General features: G+C 34.8%; 1 protein-coding gene across 1 annotated transcript in view; it reads left to right on the top strand.

The window, feature by feature from the left end:
* Nucleotides 1–4,525: 4,525 nt before the first annotated feature.
* The window catches only part of LOC128554808 (transient receptor potential cation channel subfamily A member 1-like), a 63,288-nt gene continuing 44,903 nt past the window's right edge, over nucleotides 4,526–22,910 (top strand). The window contains exons 1-2 of the mRNA XM_053536122.1: nucleotides 4,526–4,624; nucleotides 9,993–10,028. Of these exons, the coding sequence (XP_053392097.1) occupies nucleotides 4,526–4,624; nucleotides 9,993–10,028 (135 nt within the window). The remainder of the gene's footprint in view (nucleotides 4,625–9,992; nucleotides 10,029–22,910) is intronic.

Here is a 22,910-nt window from a genome sequence, read left to right as displayed (position 1 = left end):
ATTCTGAGTCGAATTGCAACAGTGACAGAACCGGAACTACACGGGACATCATAGTACCAACACTGTCTTTGTATCTCCACCTCGAAGCCCTCGCCGCGTTAAGACACCGAACATCACCGAAACGATATGGTGAATGGGTAACTCCCGTTAATGTAGAGACCAACCCGGACTGTGAAGTTTTCTTTGTTTGAAACATTTGTAAATGTTTTAAGGTTATCATATTATATAAACATAATCGAATTTGAAAATTCTGAATGTATTTCTTTGCAAGAATTTATTTGGTAGAAACTTATCAAAAGTATTTATTTTCAGGATCATGCGTTGCTTTCTGAAATAATGATAAATGACAGTTTTGTTTTTCTTTTTGTTGTTGTTGTTGTTTTACAGGAATATAGGAATTTGTACTAACGTTTCATTTTATTTTTATATTAGCCACTCTGAGTGTATCTTGAATTTTCCAGATCCGTTTTCGAAATAATCAAAATCAATTGGCGAATCATTTTCTTCCCGCCTATCTTTCTATTCTCTGGACTCTCCACTTCTTTGTTCTGTACAAGTAAGGCGTACTTTGCAGTATTGTCTAAAGTATACAGATATATAATCTGTTTAGCTCTTTTGGAAGTGATCCTGGTAAAAACTATTTATTCTTTTTTATGAAATTGTATCATAATTTGAATTGGCTTTCGAATGCTAATATTGATGAAACTTGTAAATTTATATGTTGATGTTGAACGATGTGTAAAATAGATGTTATCATTTATTTAAGGCTTTGTCGATATAGACAGAATAAATGTGAGTAAGAATCGACAGCGTTAGGTTTACTACTACAAACCAAGCCCCGGTTAATTTAAAGCCTGTTGTAAGCCGGTTATTTCATATCAATAGTGTACATTTATTGTATGCGTGATATATATACAAGTAAATTTCCTCGTCATCTATTATTACGCTCCGAAATTTGCATATAATACGTAGCGGAATACATGAGTATATAGACACACTAATGAATCATTTACGGTGAAACTAGTAACATTTAAGACATTCAAAGAGAGCGTGTGAGGTCTTTTTATAATTTTCGTATATATATATATATATTCATGGATTTATATATATGAAAAAGGCGACTGTTTGGAAGACAGGATGGATGTGTCTATTGGACAGGGAATGATACTGAAGTCTACAGAAGAACATTGCTTGTTTGGAAGACAGGATGGTTGTGTTTATTAGTGCTTAAGGATAATATTTTTTGTTCAGTTTAACGTCGCACCGACACGAGTATAGATCATAATTATGGCGACTTTCCAGCTTTGATGGTTGAGAAAAACCCCAGGTACCCCTTCGTGGGTACCTGAGTATAACCACCGACCTTCAGCTAGAGGGCTTCCTCACATGAAAAATTCAACGCCCCGGGTGAGGCTCGAACCCACATCGATGAGGGGCAAGTGATTTGAAGTCAGCGATCTTATCCACACGGTAACGGAGCCCTCCCCCGTGGTTGTGGATAAGTCATGATACTGAAGCCGACAGTAGAACATAACATTTACATTATTGTTACAGTATATTCTAACAATATATAGACAACAAAGAGTTGGATGCAATTATTAAGAAGTTAGCGTTTATTCTGTGGTACACAGTAGTAAATAATATATTTTTGATATACAACTTCCTCCTATGAACCATGTGTTGAATCTTAATCACATTCGATCTGTAGCATCAGTGTAAAGACCTCCTTGTCGATGCGTCATGTGTAGTGCGCTATTTATTGTGTGATTGTATCCTTCCGTTCTCAACATACGCCGCTGGATAGCCTTTTGGTAAAAATGAATCCGAGTGCGTAAGTCTTCCATGCCAGTACATAGCTTCCCTGCAGTTTTTCAGAGAAGCCCTTTATGGTGCTTTCGAGATGGCGCCACACGGCAACTGAGCATATTTTGCCCCTCGGGCATGGTTGCATTGGACTAGGAGGACGTCCACCCTTTAACATGTGGTATGCCAGGCCCACAGGTGTGTGGATATGCCTAGATGCGTATAAACAGACCCCTTACTATTGGACAAACAACCCCTGTGTCCCCAGGGTAGGGTATGGACCCGGAACTAAGGGTAAAGTAACTCCGACAGAAATCTAGAGAGATCAAGATAGAGATGCTAGGCCATTTGCACTCTATAAATGAACAACAACACCATGCTTTATCGCTATGACTACACATCTATTCGGTAAACAGCAAAGTGATTCTGAATCTCTGAGGTACCTCCAGAAAGATTCAGTGCCGGGTCCTGAGCCTCGACAGATTACACCCACAGCTACTAGGTTCACTCCTTAATTCCACAACATGCAAGGAGAAAAAGGAGGAACATACCAAAAATGAGAATCAATCATCATCAGTATTTAAGGTTGATGAATTGAAATGCAGAGGGCGTCTTTAACAAGAATGCTGAATTTGATCACATCCTCCATGAGAGAGACATCAATGTCTGGAAAAAATTGAACCCATGAAACCAGATTCAGCATTGCAGGGGACTTTAAGAGTCATTCATAAGCACTGGGATATGACCATCTGGATAAACGTAGAGACGAAGTAGAGATCTGGCAAGATGACAACAATCTTATACTTAACAACAGCTCGGGCCATCCTCGAACCATTTATTCCAGAAGCTGGCGAACGACATCAACCTCTGACCTTTCCTAGTTTACTGATGACATACAAGGACATGTAAAACAGAAAGTTGATGACGACTAGAAGGTAGCGATCATAGCCTATCCATTACTTTGTTCCGTGTAGCCTATACGTCACACAACACTCCCAGATTGATATACAAGAAGACAAGCCTGACCTTTTACAAAAGTCTTACTCATGAGCTCTGTAAAAATATCCTTGAAGGTAGACACATCAATCGGGTTGTCGAAGACTTTAACTCGAGTATACTATAAGCAGCTCACAAAGCCATTCCAAGGGGAGCGGGGAAAACTCTTGCCCTTCTGGAGTGATGAGCTGGGGAATCTACAGGCAAAATTATCAGAAGCCAAGGAGGAAGCAGAAAACATTCCCTCAGATGAATGTAACCTTTCTCTACAGTGAACCTAGGCCAATTTTCTCAGACGCAAACCGGAAGCAAGGAGGAAGAGTTGAAAGAAATAAAACAGCGTCGCTCAGCCTAGAGCGAGATGGTCAAATGTTATGCAGTTCGACGAGATAGCTGAACAATGAAGACACTGGAAGAGGCAAAAAAATTCTGAAAAGATTGTGAAATGTTGGCGTGTAACAAGCGGCAACACTTTTGCCGTCAGCTACCAATATGTATGCAACATCCCCATAAACAGAGAACTGCAAAGGGAAGCCAGAATAGATCAAAGGGAATTGCGAATTTGTCAAGTGCCAGCAGAATGCATGAACCAGGCTCTTAACCAGCATGAGCTACAGACAGCTCTCAGGAAGTTGACGATAAAGACTTGCCCTGGCCCAGATGGAATCTTAAATGAAATGCTGACCCAAAATTGCACTGCAACAATTTGCGAACTCTGGGAAATTTGCAACTACAGCTGGAGATAAGGACTACTTCCCCAGATATAGAAAGAGGCAGTCATGATCCTCATCCATTTAAAGGGAAGGATCAAAAGGAGAATGAAAACTATCGTTCTATCAGTCTGAGTAGTTTTGTTGGAAAGACCATGGAGAGGATTTTGAATGCACGTCTGATCACGCCAGATCACTTACCTATCTCGAGAGATAGAAGTTACCTTCTAAGAGCATATAGTCGTGCTTACAGATAAATTCATATACAGCGAGCATTCAGCAAACTCTAGACTGCTTGACTTCTCGTCAAATTAATGTAGAGTGGAGTAAGAGGTGACATGCTGAGATGGATTAAGTCACAGATCTACAACAGCAGATCAAGAGTCAGCTGAGAACAAACCAGCAGTTAGAATTAATTGATGCGTCATGGTGTCTCCCAAGGCGGAATTTATCCCATTCACGCTTTCTGCCTGGTGTCTGAACAACCGAAAGAAGTAAAGGCTGCACTGTACGCTAACGACTTAGTACTCTGGCGCCACAACAACCACATACAGGCTGCAAGAAGACATAATCAAGTTCTCAGTTTAGATTGAGGATTTGTTTGTCACGATCAATAGAGAGAACATGACCATCGCACTATACTCCCTGTCATCAGAGTAGTTGGTGGTCAAAGTCTGGATAGGACTCCGTTGACTGATGCAGACAAGGTAACATACCTTGGAGTGACCTTTTACAAACGTGTTACCTGGAGACCAACTTTAGCAGAATTTAAAGTTCCAGTTTCAAGCAGAGATGTTCAGGTCTTCATAAACCATTCCATGAAAGTCATAATGGATGGCTATTCGAAATATCGGCTGAAGCATAGCAGTTTCTTCACGAGGCAAAGAAACGCGATCGCGAGTTCGAACATGAACTGTCCGTACCAACCTGGCAGAAGTGAAACACTACATGCAGCCACATGAAAGCATTGCATCAAAAATAAGGCAGACATTTAAGCACTCATTATGGACGTCTCGATGATTGAAGGCTCGGCAGAAGTAAGCTCCACGGTAGTTTTTCTCACAGATGCACGATCTGATCTGGAAGCTAGAAGCTCAGAGCAACTAGCAACACCTGTAAGCTGCAAAGATAAAGTCACCACCATCGAGGCACTGTTCAGATGAGTTCAGAGGAAGATAATGTTCATCTCCTTGATCGGTCGAAACAAGTCATGCTAGTCAGGCCTCAAACGCAATGCTCACATGTACAAGGAATACAGCTGACACCGTCACCAACCTGTCCATTTGGTGAGGAAGATCAGATCAAAGAAAATGAACTTCAGAAATATTAATAATCAGGAGCGAGATGCGACTTTGCCGACAGATACTCTGATCTATCAGAAACAGTATGGAGGCATTCAGGATCTGCGACTAACAACAAATGTCATTCAGTAAGGTAGGGTTTTCCCTACCTGAGGGAAGTGCAGAATAAAATAAAAAACAACTTTAAGGAGATTTTATCCATGCTATCCAGAGAGTTTGCACATGAGGCGACGTTTAAGATCATTTTTCTTACATATATAGTACACAATAAATAGCGAAGACATGACGAATTTGGTTGTTCCTGGCATTATGTATATAGGTTATGATATCATTATAGGATAATTGCTATGTGACGTAGAGATTCATTCGGGAAGAACAAAATTATCAAGCAATGGCAAGTGATCGGACCAAAGTATACGTTTCCCCCAGCGTAGTTAAAAATCACGTTTCCAACTGACATGCCTACTGGAGAAGTCAGTTGCCCGTACTCACTTCAACTTCCTTGTGTAAATATTGTTCAAAGTACTACACATTTACTTGATGTTCACATTTCGGCACATTCAGTGAAATATTGAAGTCATACATTTCGATATTTTCATTATTACTGACAGATGGTTGTTCAACTAATCAAACTGATGAAAGTGGTTCGATAGTAGCTAAGATATTCAATGATTTAAAATAACTTCCTGCTAGATAAGAAGAGCATGAAGAAGATATATGAAATTCAAAATAATGGATTTATATTAAACAAATACTGGCAATTGAATATATCTGGCTAAGACGACAAAAGTTTGTTAAGTGGGATATTCTATGGTTTATTAAATTTTATGTATAGTTAAGAAGTTAGTTTAGTTCATATTAGCATTCAACACTTAATTTAATGGAAAATATGTTTATTTTTTCACGTTTCAGGCTACAGTAGTGTTAGTGAACATTTGTTTCATTTCATAACTTCAGTAGATTTTCTCGTGATACATTGATACGTTTGCTGTGACGGGTTCTGACACCAATCATCCACTTAGAATACTGAAAGCATTATAACAAGAACAAGCATGTATTACCCCTATTTTCAAAGTCAGTACATTTTGATATACATGTACTATAGAAATTCAATAAGGTATTAAGATATGACATCCATATAACCATCACAAATAATTAGTTACAAAATTGTAGAAGTGAAAACAGTTGATGAGCGGTTACAAGTCCTTACAAGAAGCCTAATCTTATTGTGCAAAGAAATAATTTTAACTGACTCAAAGATATGAAGAACATCATGTTTTTGTTAATGATATGCAAAACGTTACATTTGCAGTAATCTAATATCTATATTTAAACTTTGATACCTCTTGACTTTTTGTACAAAGATAGTATTTTTCGATGACAAATCATTCCTAAAATTGCTACTGTGTACAGTACATGCGTAAACCATTGAATAGCTTTTATTGATAGCATATACTATTTTAGATAATGCTTGAAAGAATTTGCATATTTCATACTATCTCACAAACAGACCTAATGAAACCTAGTTTGCTATGTTGTTACGTCATTGCGTTCTATGCTTCCGAAGGATATTTATTTTTGTCCATCTTTGTTCGTTCGACGGGTCAGGCAAAACGTGTTCGAGATATCAGTAGAACGAGCCAATGAAAAGTAACATTAAAAAGATATTGTGCCAGGACCTGATGATAAATTCGATCCAAGGAAAGTGAGCAAAATATTCGATTTCGAGCAAACAAAGTTTGACAGTACTAGTCTTGATAACATACCGTAAATAGTTCTTTTTTTATTCTGTATTGCTCATACAGACAAAACCTAGCTTTTTTATTCTTACACAAAAAACGGATTTTTAGGAGGTTAGCTTGTATAAATGAGCAAAAAATCAGAGCGTGCGAAAAGTTCAGCTTATTCTATAAAAGAAACAGTTGTTTTTTAATTTTGCCAGTCTCAAATTTAATAAATCTACTCGACGTTACTTATAATCAAACCGAGTCTGCAATTTTCACTGTTTGCTTTGTTCTCGGTGCCGTCGAGGGATCAACATTCCAGATTTTATTTATTTTACTTCTCAAATTCATGATTATCACCGAACCATTAAGAGGTGGCAAAAATGTAAAAAAATCGGACGTTTTTACTTAATATGCACTTATTGACATTAGACCTTGCTATGTAACCTTACTATGACCATTAGATGGCGACAGTCCCCTTGAAACTTATCCAATTTTTATAAAGTTAATAGACATTTACGGATTAAGTCTACGTGGACTGTGGACACCTAAGGCGATAGATTTTTCAAGGGGACCGTCTCAACATAGTTTAATTATATTATGCGCGATATGAAAAAAGAGTTTATAACGGCAATAAGGTTTGAGTTATTATATCATCACTATGCGGTAGGTGAAATAAAATTTGGATGTGCCGGTTTTCAGCTCGACTTTTCGAAGAAAAAGTAGAGCTATTGCATTCGCTCCGGCGTCGGCGTCGTCGTCTCCGTTGGTTAAAATTTTTGATAAAGTCAAATATCTCTGTTACTATCAAAGTTATTGACTTGAAACTTAAAATAATTATTTACTATCAAAGTCTACACAAGGAAGAACAATCCCCATAAATCTGATTGAATTTTTACAGAATTATGCCTCTTTCTAATTTAGCATTTTTGGTTATAGGTTTTGATAAAGTCAAAATTCTCTGTTACTATCAAAGCTATTGACTTAAAACTTATAATAGTTATTTACTATCGAAGTCTACACCAGAAAAAATAATCCCCATAACTGTGATTGAATTTTGATAGAATTATGCCCCTTTTAACTTAAAAATTATGGTTAAAGTTTTTGATAAACTCAAATATCTCTGTTACTGTCAAAGCTATTGACTTGAAACTTAAAATAATTATTTACTATCGAAGTCCACACCAGGAAAAACAATCTGCGTTACTCTGATTTGAATTTTGATAGAATTATGCCCCTTTTTAACTTAGAATTTTTGGTTAAAATTGTTGATAAAGTCAAATATCTCTGTTACTATCAAAGCTATTCACTTGAAGTTTAAAATACTTATTTACTATAAATGTCTACACCAGGAAAAATAATCCCTATAACTCTGGTTTGAATTTTGTCAGAATTATGCCCCTTTTTAACTTAGAATTTTTGGTTGAAGTTCTTGATAAAGTCAAATATATCTGTTATTACCAAAGCTATTGACCTGAAACTTAAAATACTTATTTACTATCAAAGTCTACACCGGGAGAATCAATCCCTATAACTTTGATTTGAATTTTGACAGAATAATGCCCCTTTTAAATTAGAATTTTTGGTTGAAGTTCTTGATAAAGTCAAATATATCTGTTATTACCAAAGCTATTGACCTGAAACTTAAAATACTTATTTACTATCAAAGTCTACACCGGGAGAATCAATCCCTATAACTTTGATTTGAATTTTGACAGAATAATGCCCCTTTTAAATTAGAATTTTTGGTTAAAGTTTTTGATAAAGTCAAATGTCTCTGTTACTATCAAAGCTATTGACTTTAAACTTAAAATAGCTATTTACTATCGAAGTCTACACCAGGAAAAACAATCCTCATAACTGTGATTTGAATTTTGACACAGAGTTATGTCTCTTTTTAACTTAGAATTATTGGTAAATGTTTTTGATAATTTTTTTTTATTTAACGTCGCACCGACACATGATAGGTCATATGGCGACTTTCCAGCTTTAATGGTGAGGAAGACCCCAGGTACCCCTCGTGCATTATTTCATCACGAGCAGGCACCTGGGTAGAAACACCGACCTTCCGTAAGCCAGCTGGATGGCTTCCTCACATGGAGAATTCAACGCCACGAGCTCGAACCCACATCAATGAGGGGCAAGTGATTTGAAGTCAGCAACCTTAACCACTCGGCCACGGAGGCCCCCAAAGGTTTTGATAAAGTCAGATATCAGAGGATGGGAGCAAAATTTAAAGAACTTTACTGTTGAAGTCCTAAGGAAATTGACAACAAAGGGAAGAAATTCCCCGAAAAACTTTTAGTCCACTAAAATTATTAACAGGTACAGATGTGTCAAAATACACCTTAACTTTGCAGGTACCATCCATGTTGTACCAAAGAAAAGTGGTCTCGGTTTTTACCTACCGCTAATAATAAAACAGTTACAAAGTCACCTATTTCTAGTAACATAAAAGGGAAGTAATTCAATAAAAAATATTGTAAGTGAACAAAAAAAAAAAGAATCTGCCAAATAAAAACAAGAGCACCGCAATGCAAAGCAACATAAACACAAAACAAAGTCATGTGACCTTTAACCTCTAAATGTGACCTTTACCTTGAAGCGAGCTATGTGCTATGCACGTCGTCTCAATGTGGTGAACATTTGTGCCAATTTTTTTTTGTTTTTTTTTAATCCTTCAAGCACTTTAAGAGTTACACATCGCACTCGAAACAAGGTTATATGACCTTTGACCCCTAAGACGGGCACTCAGACAGACAGACGGTCAGACGAACACCAAAATACGTTCCTTCGGGCGTATAATAACAACAAAGGAATGGAGACGCAAGATATAACGTTTTCTACAGTTTTCACAATGTTTTACCTGCTGACCTACATTTTGATCCCAGCTAACCCAGTTAAGATTTATTTTCATTTCGGACGACGACGACGATGGAATACGGATACATTGCGAACAGATAAGCTCATCTTTTCAACTTTGTCGCAGATGCGCAACTTATAATATTGAAGAACCTTTTGGGAAAGTGTTATGACGCTAGATCAAATACTTTTTGCGATATGCATAACAAAACACCTCTCTGGCGAACAGACAGGCGAACAGACAAACCCAAATCTTATCCTGTGCGGTAACATAATAAGCCAGACCTAACCATCATTATTGGAATGTTTTCCTACCACACATAAATTAAAATTATCATGTTGAGACGGTCCCCTTGAAAAATCGATCGTCTTAGGTGTTCACAGTCCACGTAGACTTAATTCGTAAATGTCTAGTAGTAACCATGGCTGTCGTGTATTAACAAAAATGCTATCAAAGGCAATTTCGAGATGTCTTGATTGGATATATAGTCACACTATAAATAACAGTTGTAATCATTCTTTATACTTTAAATGTTAACATACCTGGTAGGCTCCATGTTTAACAGCCATATACATGACAAAACTTTTTTTTGTAGAAAGAAGCGGCTATTAAAGGAGCAAAATCTGACAATGTAAGTATTTTCTTTTGTGTTACATGTAGTGCTAATTAAAATACTGTAGAAGGACCTCAAAGTTAGATCAAACTTTATCAAAACAAATGTTAATAGTCATATTATCTGTTCATTTGCATTGGTCGTTTGTCCGAAAATGCGACCAGACCGCTAATCCACTAATGCGACCACCAATTTCAGAATTGTTTGATTTTTTCACACTTCGCCGCGGTAATTAACTCGTGCGACATCGTGTTAACACTTTAAGCGTGTACATTGTGTATTTATCCGTTAATTGCTAACAAGTCTTTTAAACGTGGTAAAAACAACATATCAAACTGTTTGATTGTCTGAAATTGTTATTTAAAGATGTTTGGTGTTTTACATCGCTATTTTAACATAAGAAATTGTTGAAATAATTAATTTGTTTGTAATTAGACGAATGCCCGCTGATCGAATTGACTGGATTAAAACGGATTTAATTAGATCTACGGTGTTTGTTTGTTATTATTAATGTAAATAGGTTTGGGATTTCAGCGGAGAATGAAGTTTGAAAAGGTTTGTTATTGTTGTAATTGTCTTTAATTGAATAAAATTCAAATCATTATCAGTTAAGTGCGTCCTTAATTAATACACAGTTTGATTAACACAGTCATCAAGTATTTAAGGCTAGTATATATAGAAATTAAAGAAAAAAAAAAAGCTACATATAAATTGAACACTGTGTTTGCCATTATTGCGTCTTGATTGTATTCCAATGTGTTATTATCTGCCAGACCTTCCCCGTATAGCCTTGTCCACTAATCAGACCAGACCGCTAATAAGACCAGTTTTACAAAGAACCATGGGTGGTCTTAATAGCGGAATTCTACTGTATTTGCTGATCAGACTGGCTACCGCTCTATTTATAGAATAAGATATGCATACATATATGAATACTTCCCAAAACTATGCTGCAAATATGTAGAAAATAGCTATTATTTTCATATTCAGTTAAGTGAAATTTTATTCGGTAGTTACAATGTTACTTAAGTATAAAAGTACGAAAATTGGAGATATGAGAGTTCAACTATAAGGAAAGGCATTGCAATTATAAAATAATGTATAATAAAACGCAAACACCTTATCAAACAATTAACATTATCTCGATAAAATTATTTCGAAAATATCATCGAATAAGAATAATGCCATCCCGTATCGCAGTATATACGGAAAGCTTGGTAAATTGTAATAGTATCCTCAGTACATCACAGACATTTTTCAGTTAGAAGTAAAACATCTTTTAACATGCGTTAGAATATTAAATCGATATTCTTCCTGGTGTTTCTTTTTTTCAAATGTAACATAAGTTTCCACCCCTTTTCTTCTTTCTGTCTGTCTGTTTCTCATATCTAAAAACTGCAGGATAGTTTTCATCTTGGAAAATCGATAAATTGCAATACATATAATCTTTCATTTCAAAACATGACAAAAATAGGCAAAATAAGATCGTGCAATAACGACAAACTTACAAGAAATTTTTAATGAAAAACAAAAACTTCAGAGATGGCTGTATGCAACATACCAAAGTTCTTTTAAAGTGTTGCTATGGTAAACATGCGATTGCTATGTCAACAAATAGTGCAAGTGTATTACATACAGGATTCGTTTTTAGACTTGTGCCATTTTCAATTACACCATCACCTTACCCATCGACTTTCTTAACTCAAACACCATCAGGATATTCTACGGACAACAAACGTCCTATATAGTTTATAGACTGTTTCGCCCAGACAACCTTCTCATCTTTTTGTGTGGAAATCATTTTCCGTGTCCTTTACCATTGAGTGACCACATGCGATAATCGGGTTCTTTAGTTATTGAGCAAAAACTATTCTAGTATCTAGATCATTTTGTTCTCGACCTTTGATGTACCCCCACCATACCAAAGAAAAAGAAACCTAAATTCCCTTAACTACGAATTAAATATAATTAAACTGTTGTGCAAAAACGAAGACGTAAATAGTGTTAAAATAGGATAAAAGTAAAAAGCTTGGACTGGAACATGATGTAAACATCAATGTACCAAGTGATTTGAAACCGAAGCCTGTTTTAACACTGACTACATGAGATAGTAATGCGTTCCACTAAACAATGTTCTAGGGAAAAATGAATGTTTGTGATGATCAGCTGTAGTAGATGAAATCTGAAATGCAAGTCTGGACTGTATTGTGCAAGGTGTAACATATTGATTTGGATCAACATCTACATGATAATAAACCATAATGTGAAATAAAACTAGTCTACTATATTGTCTTCTTATTTGCAATGTATTCCGATTTAAGTCTTTATGATATTTTAGATTATGCCCTAGGTCTATAATTGCATACTTATTTCTTATAATCTTGCAGCTTGTCTTTGAATATTTTCTAGTTTATCGAAATACTTCTAGGTTTAAGGAAACCATACACTAAAGTCTGTTCCATTCCAAAGGTTTACCCCAACTTTGGAGTCATATGACAAAACTACGACACTTACCGGCAAAGTAAACATGGTTTGATAAACTAAAAAAAAGTCACCCTCGAGAAATTTAACGATTTTTTCTGCTTTGCCAAATATCCAAATAAATGACAAATTTATATTTTCAACGGCAGTCTCCCATTGTAATTTCTTGTCGCCATTGGAGTTTGCTCTCTAATATGAAGTATTGCGGGAAAATTCTCGTGAATTTTATCGGGAGCGACTCAAAACTCATTTCGTTCACAATTCACTACAAGTGAATGCATGGGTGAAATGAAATTTTGTGTTTAAAAAACATGTTATTTAGATCTAGAAAAAATGTAAATTGACTCACTTTTAACCTATCAAAGTTGTAAACACTCCAAAATTCTTCCAAGTCTTCAATAGCTCTATCCAATCCTCAATGAATCAGTTGTAAACAAACAAGCTCTTTTACACATCGATGAAATTCAGGCATCAATCGCACCATGCCCTTGAAACGATGACTTGTTCAATTTAACATCATTTCCAAACGCATGGTTCAAAGATAACCTGTATTTTAGCATCCTTAAGGAAGTATTTACTGTATTTACAGTCCGCCACATATCCAATTTCTTTCACAATGAACACAATATTCACCCTATCGAGTCCCAGTTGTGTATGCTTCTTTTTCTTTGAAAGAAACTTATGACGTATGAGATAAATGACGTAGTATTGCTGGCACTATGCAGATTTATATGAGGCGCACAAGGGAAAATTTACATAGGAGTACAATCACACTGTATGCTGTCACGTGACCTGGTGTACGAAATCGGATCGTGAACCCATTCTCTGTTTTTATTAAATTATTATTATTATCTTTATTATGCCAGATTTACATTTGACTTAAATAACTGGTAAAATGTCCAGAGAGCAGTCATAGAACGTTAAATATTGTTATTCATAACCGCCGATTTCAATTATAAAAAAATATCCCCGAACTATCATTTATCAACTTTTATTGTCCATCAGAGCTACGATGTCCAGAAACAGATTTAAACATTTACAAACTATTTTCAAATCATTCATGAATAATTAACGCTAATGCGAGCTGAAACTTGTTTTCTTTCCGTTAAAGTTTTGCTTTAGTCTTACATTACTCCAATCAGGGTTTTTTTAACAAAGGTTTGATATTTTCTTTTTGTTTCTAATCATTATTTTTATATATCCTATATTCCTGTTAAATTTGCAGTCTGGAGTATGCTTTTAAATTCCACAAAGGTATGAGCGCAATCGTCGAAAGTGTTACGTAACTTCAGATTTTTTTTCTGGATTTAACGAGCACAGATTAATTATTGTCTCTGGCACAAAGTCTTGTTAATAAGGTCCACGGAGACAGATTGATAATTCTTTTCTTTTCGGTCGGTGCTCACACGTGTAACATTTGGCACGTGACGAGGCGCGCGATCGAAGAAAATATGATAGAATGATCAAAATGATAAGCAAAAAGTGTAACATAGGCGTAGGAGCAGCGGGACCTGAAGGACACCCGGTGTACAGCATGTATTTTGCCCCCCCCCCCCCCCCCCCTCCATCTTACCTCCCCGTCGTTTCCCGCACTTTTAATTAAAACAAGAGTTTTTTTTTCCTAGAATTAACAGAAAAAGCCCATTTGAGAGAGCATTTATATAAGAATTTAGACTAAATTCAGGGGTGTAAAAAAAATTTTCACACCACTCGCCCTGCAGGACTAATAGCCAGTAATATCTACTCTCCCTTAGTGAACAGCCACTCGCCCTAATAATTGACACTTTTAATACTGTCACTTTTATGAAAGGAGTATTATGTACAATAGTATTATTTCCCGAAAAATATTTATTTTGAAAAGTGTCTAAAAAATGTGGACACAATAACCATCGTCCATCCACCCGTGTTGAAAAAGATGAAAAAAACGTTAAAGATTATCGGTTATTATTCAGTTGATAAACTAAGTAATTGACCTTGTTTTCATGATCAATTTACACCCCCTCAAAGAGCTAAAAGAAGTGTGTCAGTATCTTGACATCTGAAGTGGAGATCAAAGCGGTATTTTTGCTCGAGATTGTCATGGCATTACGTCATGTTTTTTCGCGCCATGTGACACATCACTGTTTGATCGTACCGCATTGGTTCTTAAAGGTAGTCAATCACATTAATTTTGAGGAACATTTTCTGACATTTTTCAGTATTTATATATCCTGTTAGAGATTTATTTAAGGAACGAAAAGACCCATTACATAAAGTTAGATACCTATTGGAAATGTATGATTTATTACTTCTTAAGAAATTTTGTAATTATCTCCCTTTAATACAAAAGTGTTTAAAACGTAGATTATTTCTTTTAATTTCAATATAATTTCTAGTTTTACATTTGCATTTGATATATATTGGAATATTACAACTATCTGAAACAAAAGGCAAGTTTTGAAACAAAGTGTATCTTTGGAATTGATTTATTTTAAATCTATCTGGGTTGCGCAACCGAGATAGACAAAGGGAGGGTAATAATAATTTTATAAACTTGCATTTCTAATGAATTTGGCAAGATATGTTCTTGTCAATGCAAATCTTTTACAACTCTAATACAGTAGTGCTTATATTCATAACATTCCTTAGGCAATGTATGTTGGTTGGGCAACCAGGATAGGAAAATCATAGTTTAAAAATTCTTCCAGTGAAAATCTGATGTGTATTAAGAACTTGATAAACACAAATAAGTGTAAATTATCAGTTGGTAAAGTTTTTAAAAAATCTGAAAGTTGACCAAAATCTGATTAACCACCTTTAAAATTGCTGAGAAATAGAAATCAATAAAAAGTTTCTTCTTTAATTTGTTATCAAAAGCGAATGTGCTATATCCCGTATAAAAGGTAAATGTCTCAAACGATAGTTACTATAGCGGATATCCTACCTCTGTGACCTATTTGCCCTCAAGGAATTTACATTATTGTTTGACAAAAAAAAACTTTTAAATTGTTGGTAAAAAAAATACATGTACAAAGATTCATTTAAAACTTAATAAAAACCGCAATGACATCACATTGCTTTATTTTAAAATCGCATTTCATATTTACGTTCATGAGGTCACGTAACCTATTCTGCCGCACTAACAGAAATCTGTTTGCCAAAAATCGTTTTACTCTATGTATTGTAATTGCTGCCGCTTTTTCATTATTTAAGATTTTTTTATTCTGTTTTTTGTTCTTTCTGGTCAAAAGTCTGAATTTTATGCCCAGAGTATTCATCATTTATTTACTTTTCGAAAGAAATAAGTAACTAAGATCGCGCTGTTTGAATTTTTACAAATGATTATATGAAAATTCGACCGTTTTTATAGAATTTTGCCTACATTTCTGTCGATATCTTATTAAAATCATTATAGAATTCAAATAGTATTATTTCTCAAGAGGTGTTGAAAACTTGAAGCGAAAATGTTAAAAAATGAATGCACTACGCACGGTTTTTGTGTACGTGTCGATGTAAATTAGATATTTAATACGACAGGTCGCACGTGCTTGTGGAATGGAAAATTACCGGCATGACGTTTTGATATCTTTACGATTCGCGGGTAAATTCCAGTCAATCCAGGTAGCGACTGAACCATCTCAAAGTTTGTTGAGGTTTTGGAGTTGTAATTTCTGAATTTTGGTAAAGTAAGGACGTAAAAAACCACTCGCCCGATCGGTCGAGTATACAGCGAGGTCCACTCGTCCTACTCAGACTTTAACTCGCCAATGCGAGCGGGCGAGTGGAATTTTACACCCTGTCAGTAAAACGTTAAATTGTTACCTTTGAAAAAGGGCCATTGTCCGTTCTACATTTTTTATCCACAGTGGTGACTAAAGGAGTTTACATGCAACATAAATATGGAGTCTTAAGAAAAAAATTGTTTACGTTATTACTTTTCTGTATGTTTTCCGTCACTGGTCCAATATAAAAAATTTGGCCTTTCAGTGGAACATTTACATAAACTGATATTTCTTTATAAATTAGATCTGGGTCCTAAATATAACTAAAAAATACAGAAATGTTAACAAAATTATTTAGGAAAACCCAATATTTCTATTTCTAAACGGTCAAGATAGTTTTTGTAACTATGAACGTATTTCAACGCAAATATTTCGAGTAGTAGACATCTAACCATTTTATGTTTAAAACATTTTTTTTCCTTGTCCTGTCCGTTCAGATTAATGTGACGTGATTGAAAGGGAATATCCTTACGGACTGCGAAGTTTAGTTTCCACTTTTATTAATTAAATCCATAAAAATACTCCCGGGAGGTAATATCTATCTAGGTCAAATCCACAGAAGTCAAGTTATATTATAATTTTCCGGTCTAACAACAGAAAACATAATATAAGAAGAATACCCATGTGTTATTAAAATATCGAGACGCTCGCACGCACATTTGTTTTTAGAATGCCATTGATTTTTGTGTTTGTTTCTTTCTATTTTCTTATTTATTTATTTATTTATTTATTCATGTTGAGGTGGCCTGACATGAATTCCCCAAGAATTAGCGTCACAGTATTTTCAAATATTAACTCGGGCGTTTTAATTTTGAGTTGACCCCTAGTTTGTTGCGCTACGGACGCCGCCATATTGGAAAGTCGACGTAACGTCATATAGCATTACGGCCTATGGGGAAAAAAGAAAAATCCAAGATTATATCTTTAAAATACACTTTATTGAAAAAATGAAAAAAAGGTCTAGAGATATTGATGTATGGTATATAAATATGTTTTTTGGACGATTTTATCGATACTGATAATTCAGAAACGAGGTAAACGTAATAGGTGGAACAGACTTTAGAACAATGTTCTAAACTTGATATTCGATATATAGGCAGCTGCCTGGCAAGCTCTTTTAAAAGAATTTATGCTACATTTTTAGAAACCTAAGCTATGGCTAGTTTTAATAGAAATTATATTAACATGTGGAGACCAAGAAAAAGTTGATGATACTTTCACGCCTAAATAGATGGATTGATTGACAACAGACAGAGGCAGATTATACATGTTGTAGACTGTATTCATAGATTTTCTGGACCCAGATACATGCAGAGTGTGGTATTTGTTTACGGAGAATGACGACTTCAATTCTGCTCAAATATATTACAATGTCTGAGTTCATTTGCAGCTGAACAGAATCAGTCAGAGAACGTATAGTCCTATAATCTATACAGTCGTCATGCTGGAAGGCACAGACGCAGGTAGGTCATTTATGTAAAAGCAGAAACATGAGAGGGCCTAAAACCGACCCTGAGTGACGCCTGATTTACAGGAGTCGAGCTGGTTGTTGACTCTTCGACCGCAACATATTGAGTTCGATTTCCCAAAGATGCTTTTATCCAAGAATGAGTAGAGCCCCTGATATCATTATGGGCTAATTTTAAGAGCAGTATGCACTGATGGACTACATCATAGGCTTTAGTGAAAGCATTGCGGAAACGAAACTGTATTTTATTGAGGAGGCCAAGAAAAAGTTGAACCTACTTTCATGCCTAAATAAATGGATTGAATGACAACAGACAGAGGCAGATTGTGCAAGGTATAGACTGTCGTTAGGATTTTTGGACCCAGATACTTGCAAAATGTGGTATTTGTTTACAAGGAGTGACGGCTTCAATTTTTGCTCAAATAATATTACACTGTCGGAGTCCCCTTGCAGATGAGCTGAATTATTCTGAGAACATATAGTCCTATAAACTATCCAGTCGACTGTAAAAAGGCGCATGCTAGAAGACACAGACGCAGGTAGGTCATTTATGTAAAGCAGAAACATGAGAGGTCCTAAAACCGACCCTGAGGGACGCCTGGTTTACAGGAGTCGGGCTGTTTGTTGCCTCATCGACTGCAACATATTGAGTTCGATTTCCCAGAAATGCTTTTATTCATGAGTTAGTAGAGCCCCTGATGTCATTATGGTCTAATTTTAAGAGCAGTATGGAATGATGGACTACATCAGAGGCTTTAGAGAAATCCATGATGGCAACATCAACCTGGCTTCGCTTTACTGACTGAGCTCAATCGGAGACCGCCGAGCTTGAAAAACACGTGACTGTCCACCAGAATAAAGAAACATCTGAATGATCTCAAATATTACTAACTACTATGTGCTCTAAGATCATAAAGCTATATCGGTTAAAGACACTGGCCTGCAATTTGAAGCTTGATTTTTTTTTTTACAATCACTTTTAAAACATACGTTACAAAGGCCTCTGTCCAACCTGAGGGTACAAAACAGTTTTAAAGAATTAATTGAATAAGGCAGTAAAGGGTGGTGAACATTCATTTAAAATTCTTGGTTTAATCTCATCTAAACCTGCTACATTGTATGGATTTAAGTTTTTCCTTCTTTCATTTCGGTCATGCAGGCAAAATGGCTAGGTCTAAGGTTTGTTAGATTATGATCTGGATCATTTGTGAAAACAGAAGAAAATTGCCTGTTTATAATTTCAGACTTACCTTTTGCGCATAGATTTTTAAACACCATTTCTCTTAATGGAGCAACACCACAAAAATGATTGCATACACTTTTTATAGAACTCTTGAAATGTTTAGTTGTGCCATGTTTATTTTCTGCAGGACTACAAACAATGCTATTCATATAATCTCTGTATGCATTTCGAGATTTCCTTTGAATTTATTTCTTCTATGTTTGGTATACAGAGTGAGATATTTACTTTATTAACTTTACTGTGTAGAATTTCTCGTTTATTAATCGGCTTTTTTATTCCAAAATTCAGCCGAGGAAGATGTTGTTTACCAGAAATAATCTTACTTGGTACATGACCTGAAACCTATTCTTCTGATTTATTCTTAAAGGAGTTCTATAAATCTTATCAGATTTTTTTTATTTAGCCAAGATTCATTTCGAAGTTCTACATCACGGTTTACGTTATCTAGCATAGATAAAAATCGTAGTTTGCCAATTCACAGTAACTTTTTTTCAAATTTTATATATGCTGATGTTTTAATTTGATGGTGTTGGCAGACGGTTTAAATTTTTGCTGTTATCTGAAGGTTTGCTGATTGGTGGGCTAAAGTGTAATGTCATAAAATGTTTTGCTCATCATGGTTACTGAACAGATGCATTGTCTATACTGAAAGAGGAGAAAGACTGATCCAGATCGGTTTTGAATTGTCGAAAAATGAAGAATTAAAATGTGGCACACCACGATTTGTACATTGCCATAATTCATTTGAATAATCGGAATGTAACTGGAACCTAATAGTACTCATATCCTGGCGTGAAACCAAGTATTACAATCTTCACAAAATATGCATCGGTTTGGATGATGTCATTTCACTTCTAAATTACAAGTGCCACAAAGATCAGGTCATGGGTTTGACTTCATTGTCATGTTTGTGTGGCGCATCAGAACACAATGCAAGCTTAGCGCTCATAATATGAAGAGTTGCGAGCAGAAGCCGCACCACACAAAGAGTATATGTAAACATGTCACAACGAAGTTGAAGATTTCAAAACGAAAACAATGGAATTTCGGTCGCGGAAAAAAGTGACGCAAAGTTTTCAGGATAGAATTTTAACGCTCTTTGTAAGATGACTCTATTTCATCAGTGATCTTCGTGCAATGTGGATGTATGTTAGTAAGTGATTTTTCTTTTAGCTTTTTGGGGGAAAAGTGAAACCACACGCAGTCTCGACCTTGACCTTAAATTGCACTCTTAATAATATACATTTCAGTATACCATGTAAACAATAGTACATGTATATGAAACTTAAAAGATGATTTTTGGCTTGAAGGAAGGATGTGTTTGTAAGTGGTTTTGCGGCGGGATTATGCAATAGTACATGGATATTCTGACAATGTATTAAACACAAACATTAGTTGGAGTCTGTTAAGGAATGAGCGTTTTTACTGAAATTCGGGTGGTATATAATTTAAACGACTACCAATCAATGGATCTTCATTATTAACATTTTAACATGGCTTTATATGTTTAGCTAAACAAGATAAAGTCGTATAGGTTTTTTCCTTTCATGGAAGTTTTTCCAATTTGCATATATGATAGGAAAATCTGTGCTTAAAACAATGAACAAATTAAAACAATGAGACACCGAGCTTGTTTTAGTGAAAAAAAAATGATTTGAACACCACTGTTACAGCGAGTTTTTAACATTTCCATAATTTGCTGCTTTTTTATTAATACCAACCAAAATATACATCAAGACAGCACAATAAGTTTTATTATTTTTACAGGTTTTATTATATACTTATTTGATATCAAATAGTCAAGTCATATTTGTAATACTATATTTTTACAATAATGGGTACAAATGAAACAAAAATCTTGTTTCCTACTCACTTTTGTGAACTTTTTTCGATGAAAAATACCGAAAGTGAAGATTTTTTTTTCAAATTTTGAAAATAAATCTTAAAATATTTTAGCAATTTACATGGAACAATATGAAAAAAAAAAACATAATATAAATTAAGAAATGAACAAACGCCCATTAAGGACTGGTAGCTGATGTTTTACAACGACACTGTGTCACACTACACTTTATTGACTTGAATGACTTCTAGGGTAGCCAGTTGCTCCTACTGACTTCAACTTGTTCAAATAAATATTTGACAGATTTTTACGTAGTATAATTTGTGGCGATTTGTGAGAATGGTGGCATATTTGAATTTTAAATGGCTCTTATATTTCTGTAAGTTTTACCATACACATTCAATCTAGCATTCAAATAAACATGAATTTTTAACAAAACAGAGACATTTATAGTTTTAAATGGCAAGATATTGTTTTTATAATGTTGATACGAAGTGAGTATTATACATGAAATTATACATTTCAAACGTAAATACATGTAGAAATTCGTCTTTTTAATAAATCTTGTTCTTAAATGGTAAACTGTGGTTATTCATCAAAAGAAAAAGTATATTCATTTTAAAGCATGCTCAAGCAATTCAACTTAATTATACTACGTATTATTTATGGGCAATAAGGCATGTAGCAAAGGTCCCTGCTACAATGGATATTTGTTATAATTAAAAGAAACACATTTGGAGATGAAATTAGAGATATTGATTGATTTTCCTTACATTTTAACGTAAATAATTTAACAAGAATACTTCTTATATGTAATAGTAGAGCTTTCACAAAAGCTAAAACAGGGAGCATGCTTCAAATTAAATATGATTTCATGATTTCGGATATGGATATGGAAAAAACTTTAAGGCAACATGAACGTACATTAGCTGTTGTGAACTATTAAAAGTGAATAGGTAAGATGTGACTTTTATAAACTGTCTGCAGCCTTACAAAAACAAGTATTGCTTAAAGCCAAATTACAGCATATAAGTATGTTGATGTAACAAGTGTGCATCTAATTTTGAGTAAGAATAATTCCATGCCCACCCCCATTCCCTCTCACACACACTTTACCTTGGATAACATTTTTCATTCTGACTGTAACTATTACATTCTCTAATATCTGTATGAATTTGAAATTCTTTATTCTTACGGAAGATCAGTCATAAAATACATAAACGCATGCAGTTTAACTATGAAACTTTATATCAAACATTTGATACTTTTTATTTCGTAATGTCATGATTTTAAACACATTTAATCCAATACCTGCAGAAAACGGAATATGAACAGGTGCAAACTTGGGAATTAAGTATAATAATTACCCAAATGAATGAGTCCTGAACAATGCCTCATTATATCATTTTCATGTATGAGCTATGACCACTTTATTAAAAAATGTTCCTTTAAAAAAAAAGCCGCTTTAAAGACTTGGCAACCGCAATTATTGCATTGCAAAGTTAGAACTAAGTAATCTACTTGGTGTGAATTGATCTTCAAATTGCTTGCTGTATATATTTATTTGCCTGCTTGATTTAAATATTTCTTGAAATGTCGACTAACTGACGAGACTACATTTATTATGCAAAAGAAAATGCTGAAGAATGTTGAAGAACAAACCGAAGAGCATTGACTTCCTTGTCCTGTTATGTAAGCAACCACATCTAAACGGGTGTCTTTAGTAGTTTGTGAAATTCAGAGATTAGGAATAATTGTACTGCACCTGCTGATAAGTATTGAATAGTATCATTTCTTGTTACAAATGATTCTGGCCGACCATTTTTCATTGGTACTTCTCTTTATTCTCCCAAATTTGCTGCCATTTGTCCTCTTTTGTAATGATATTTCTTTAATCTTTGTTAAATTAATGTTGATCTTTTCTAGACGCCAGAACGAGATGATTGTCCTTCCAACGGAATATATGTGAATAAATTAACTACATGTATAAAAATATAAAAACCATTAATTCAATAAAAGCTAGTAGAACCTTTTTATCTTTTAAATGCACAAAGAATTAGAATTAAATGTTTCACTTGTGCTTGATTAATACACATTAGCATTT

This window comes from Mercenaria mercenaria, unplaced genomic scaffold (assembly GCF_021730395.1).
Source record: "Mercenaria mercenaria strain notata unplaced genomic scaffold, MADL_Memer_1 contig_764, whole genome shotgun sequence".
Lineage (NCBI taxonomy): Eukaryota > Metazoa > Mollusca > Bivalvia > Venerida > Veneridae > Mercenaria > Mercenaria mercenaria.
The sequence above is the reverse complement of the archived record's forward strand: the minus strand, read 5'-3'. Positions and strand labels throughout refer to the sequence as shown.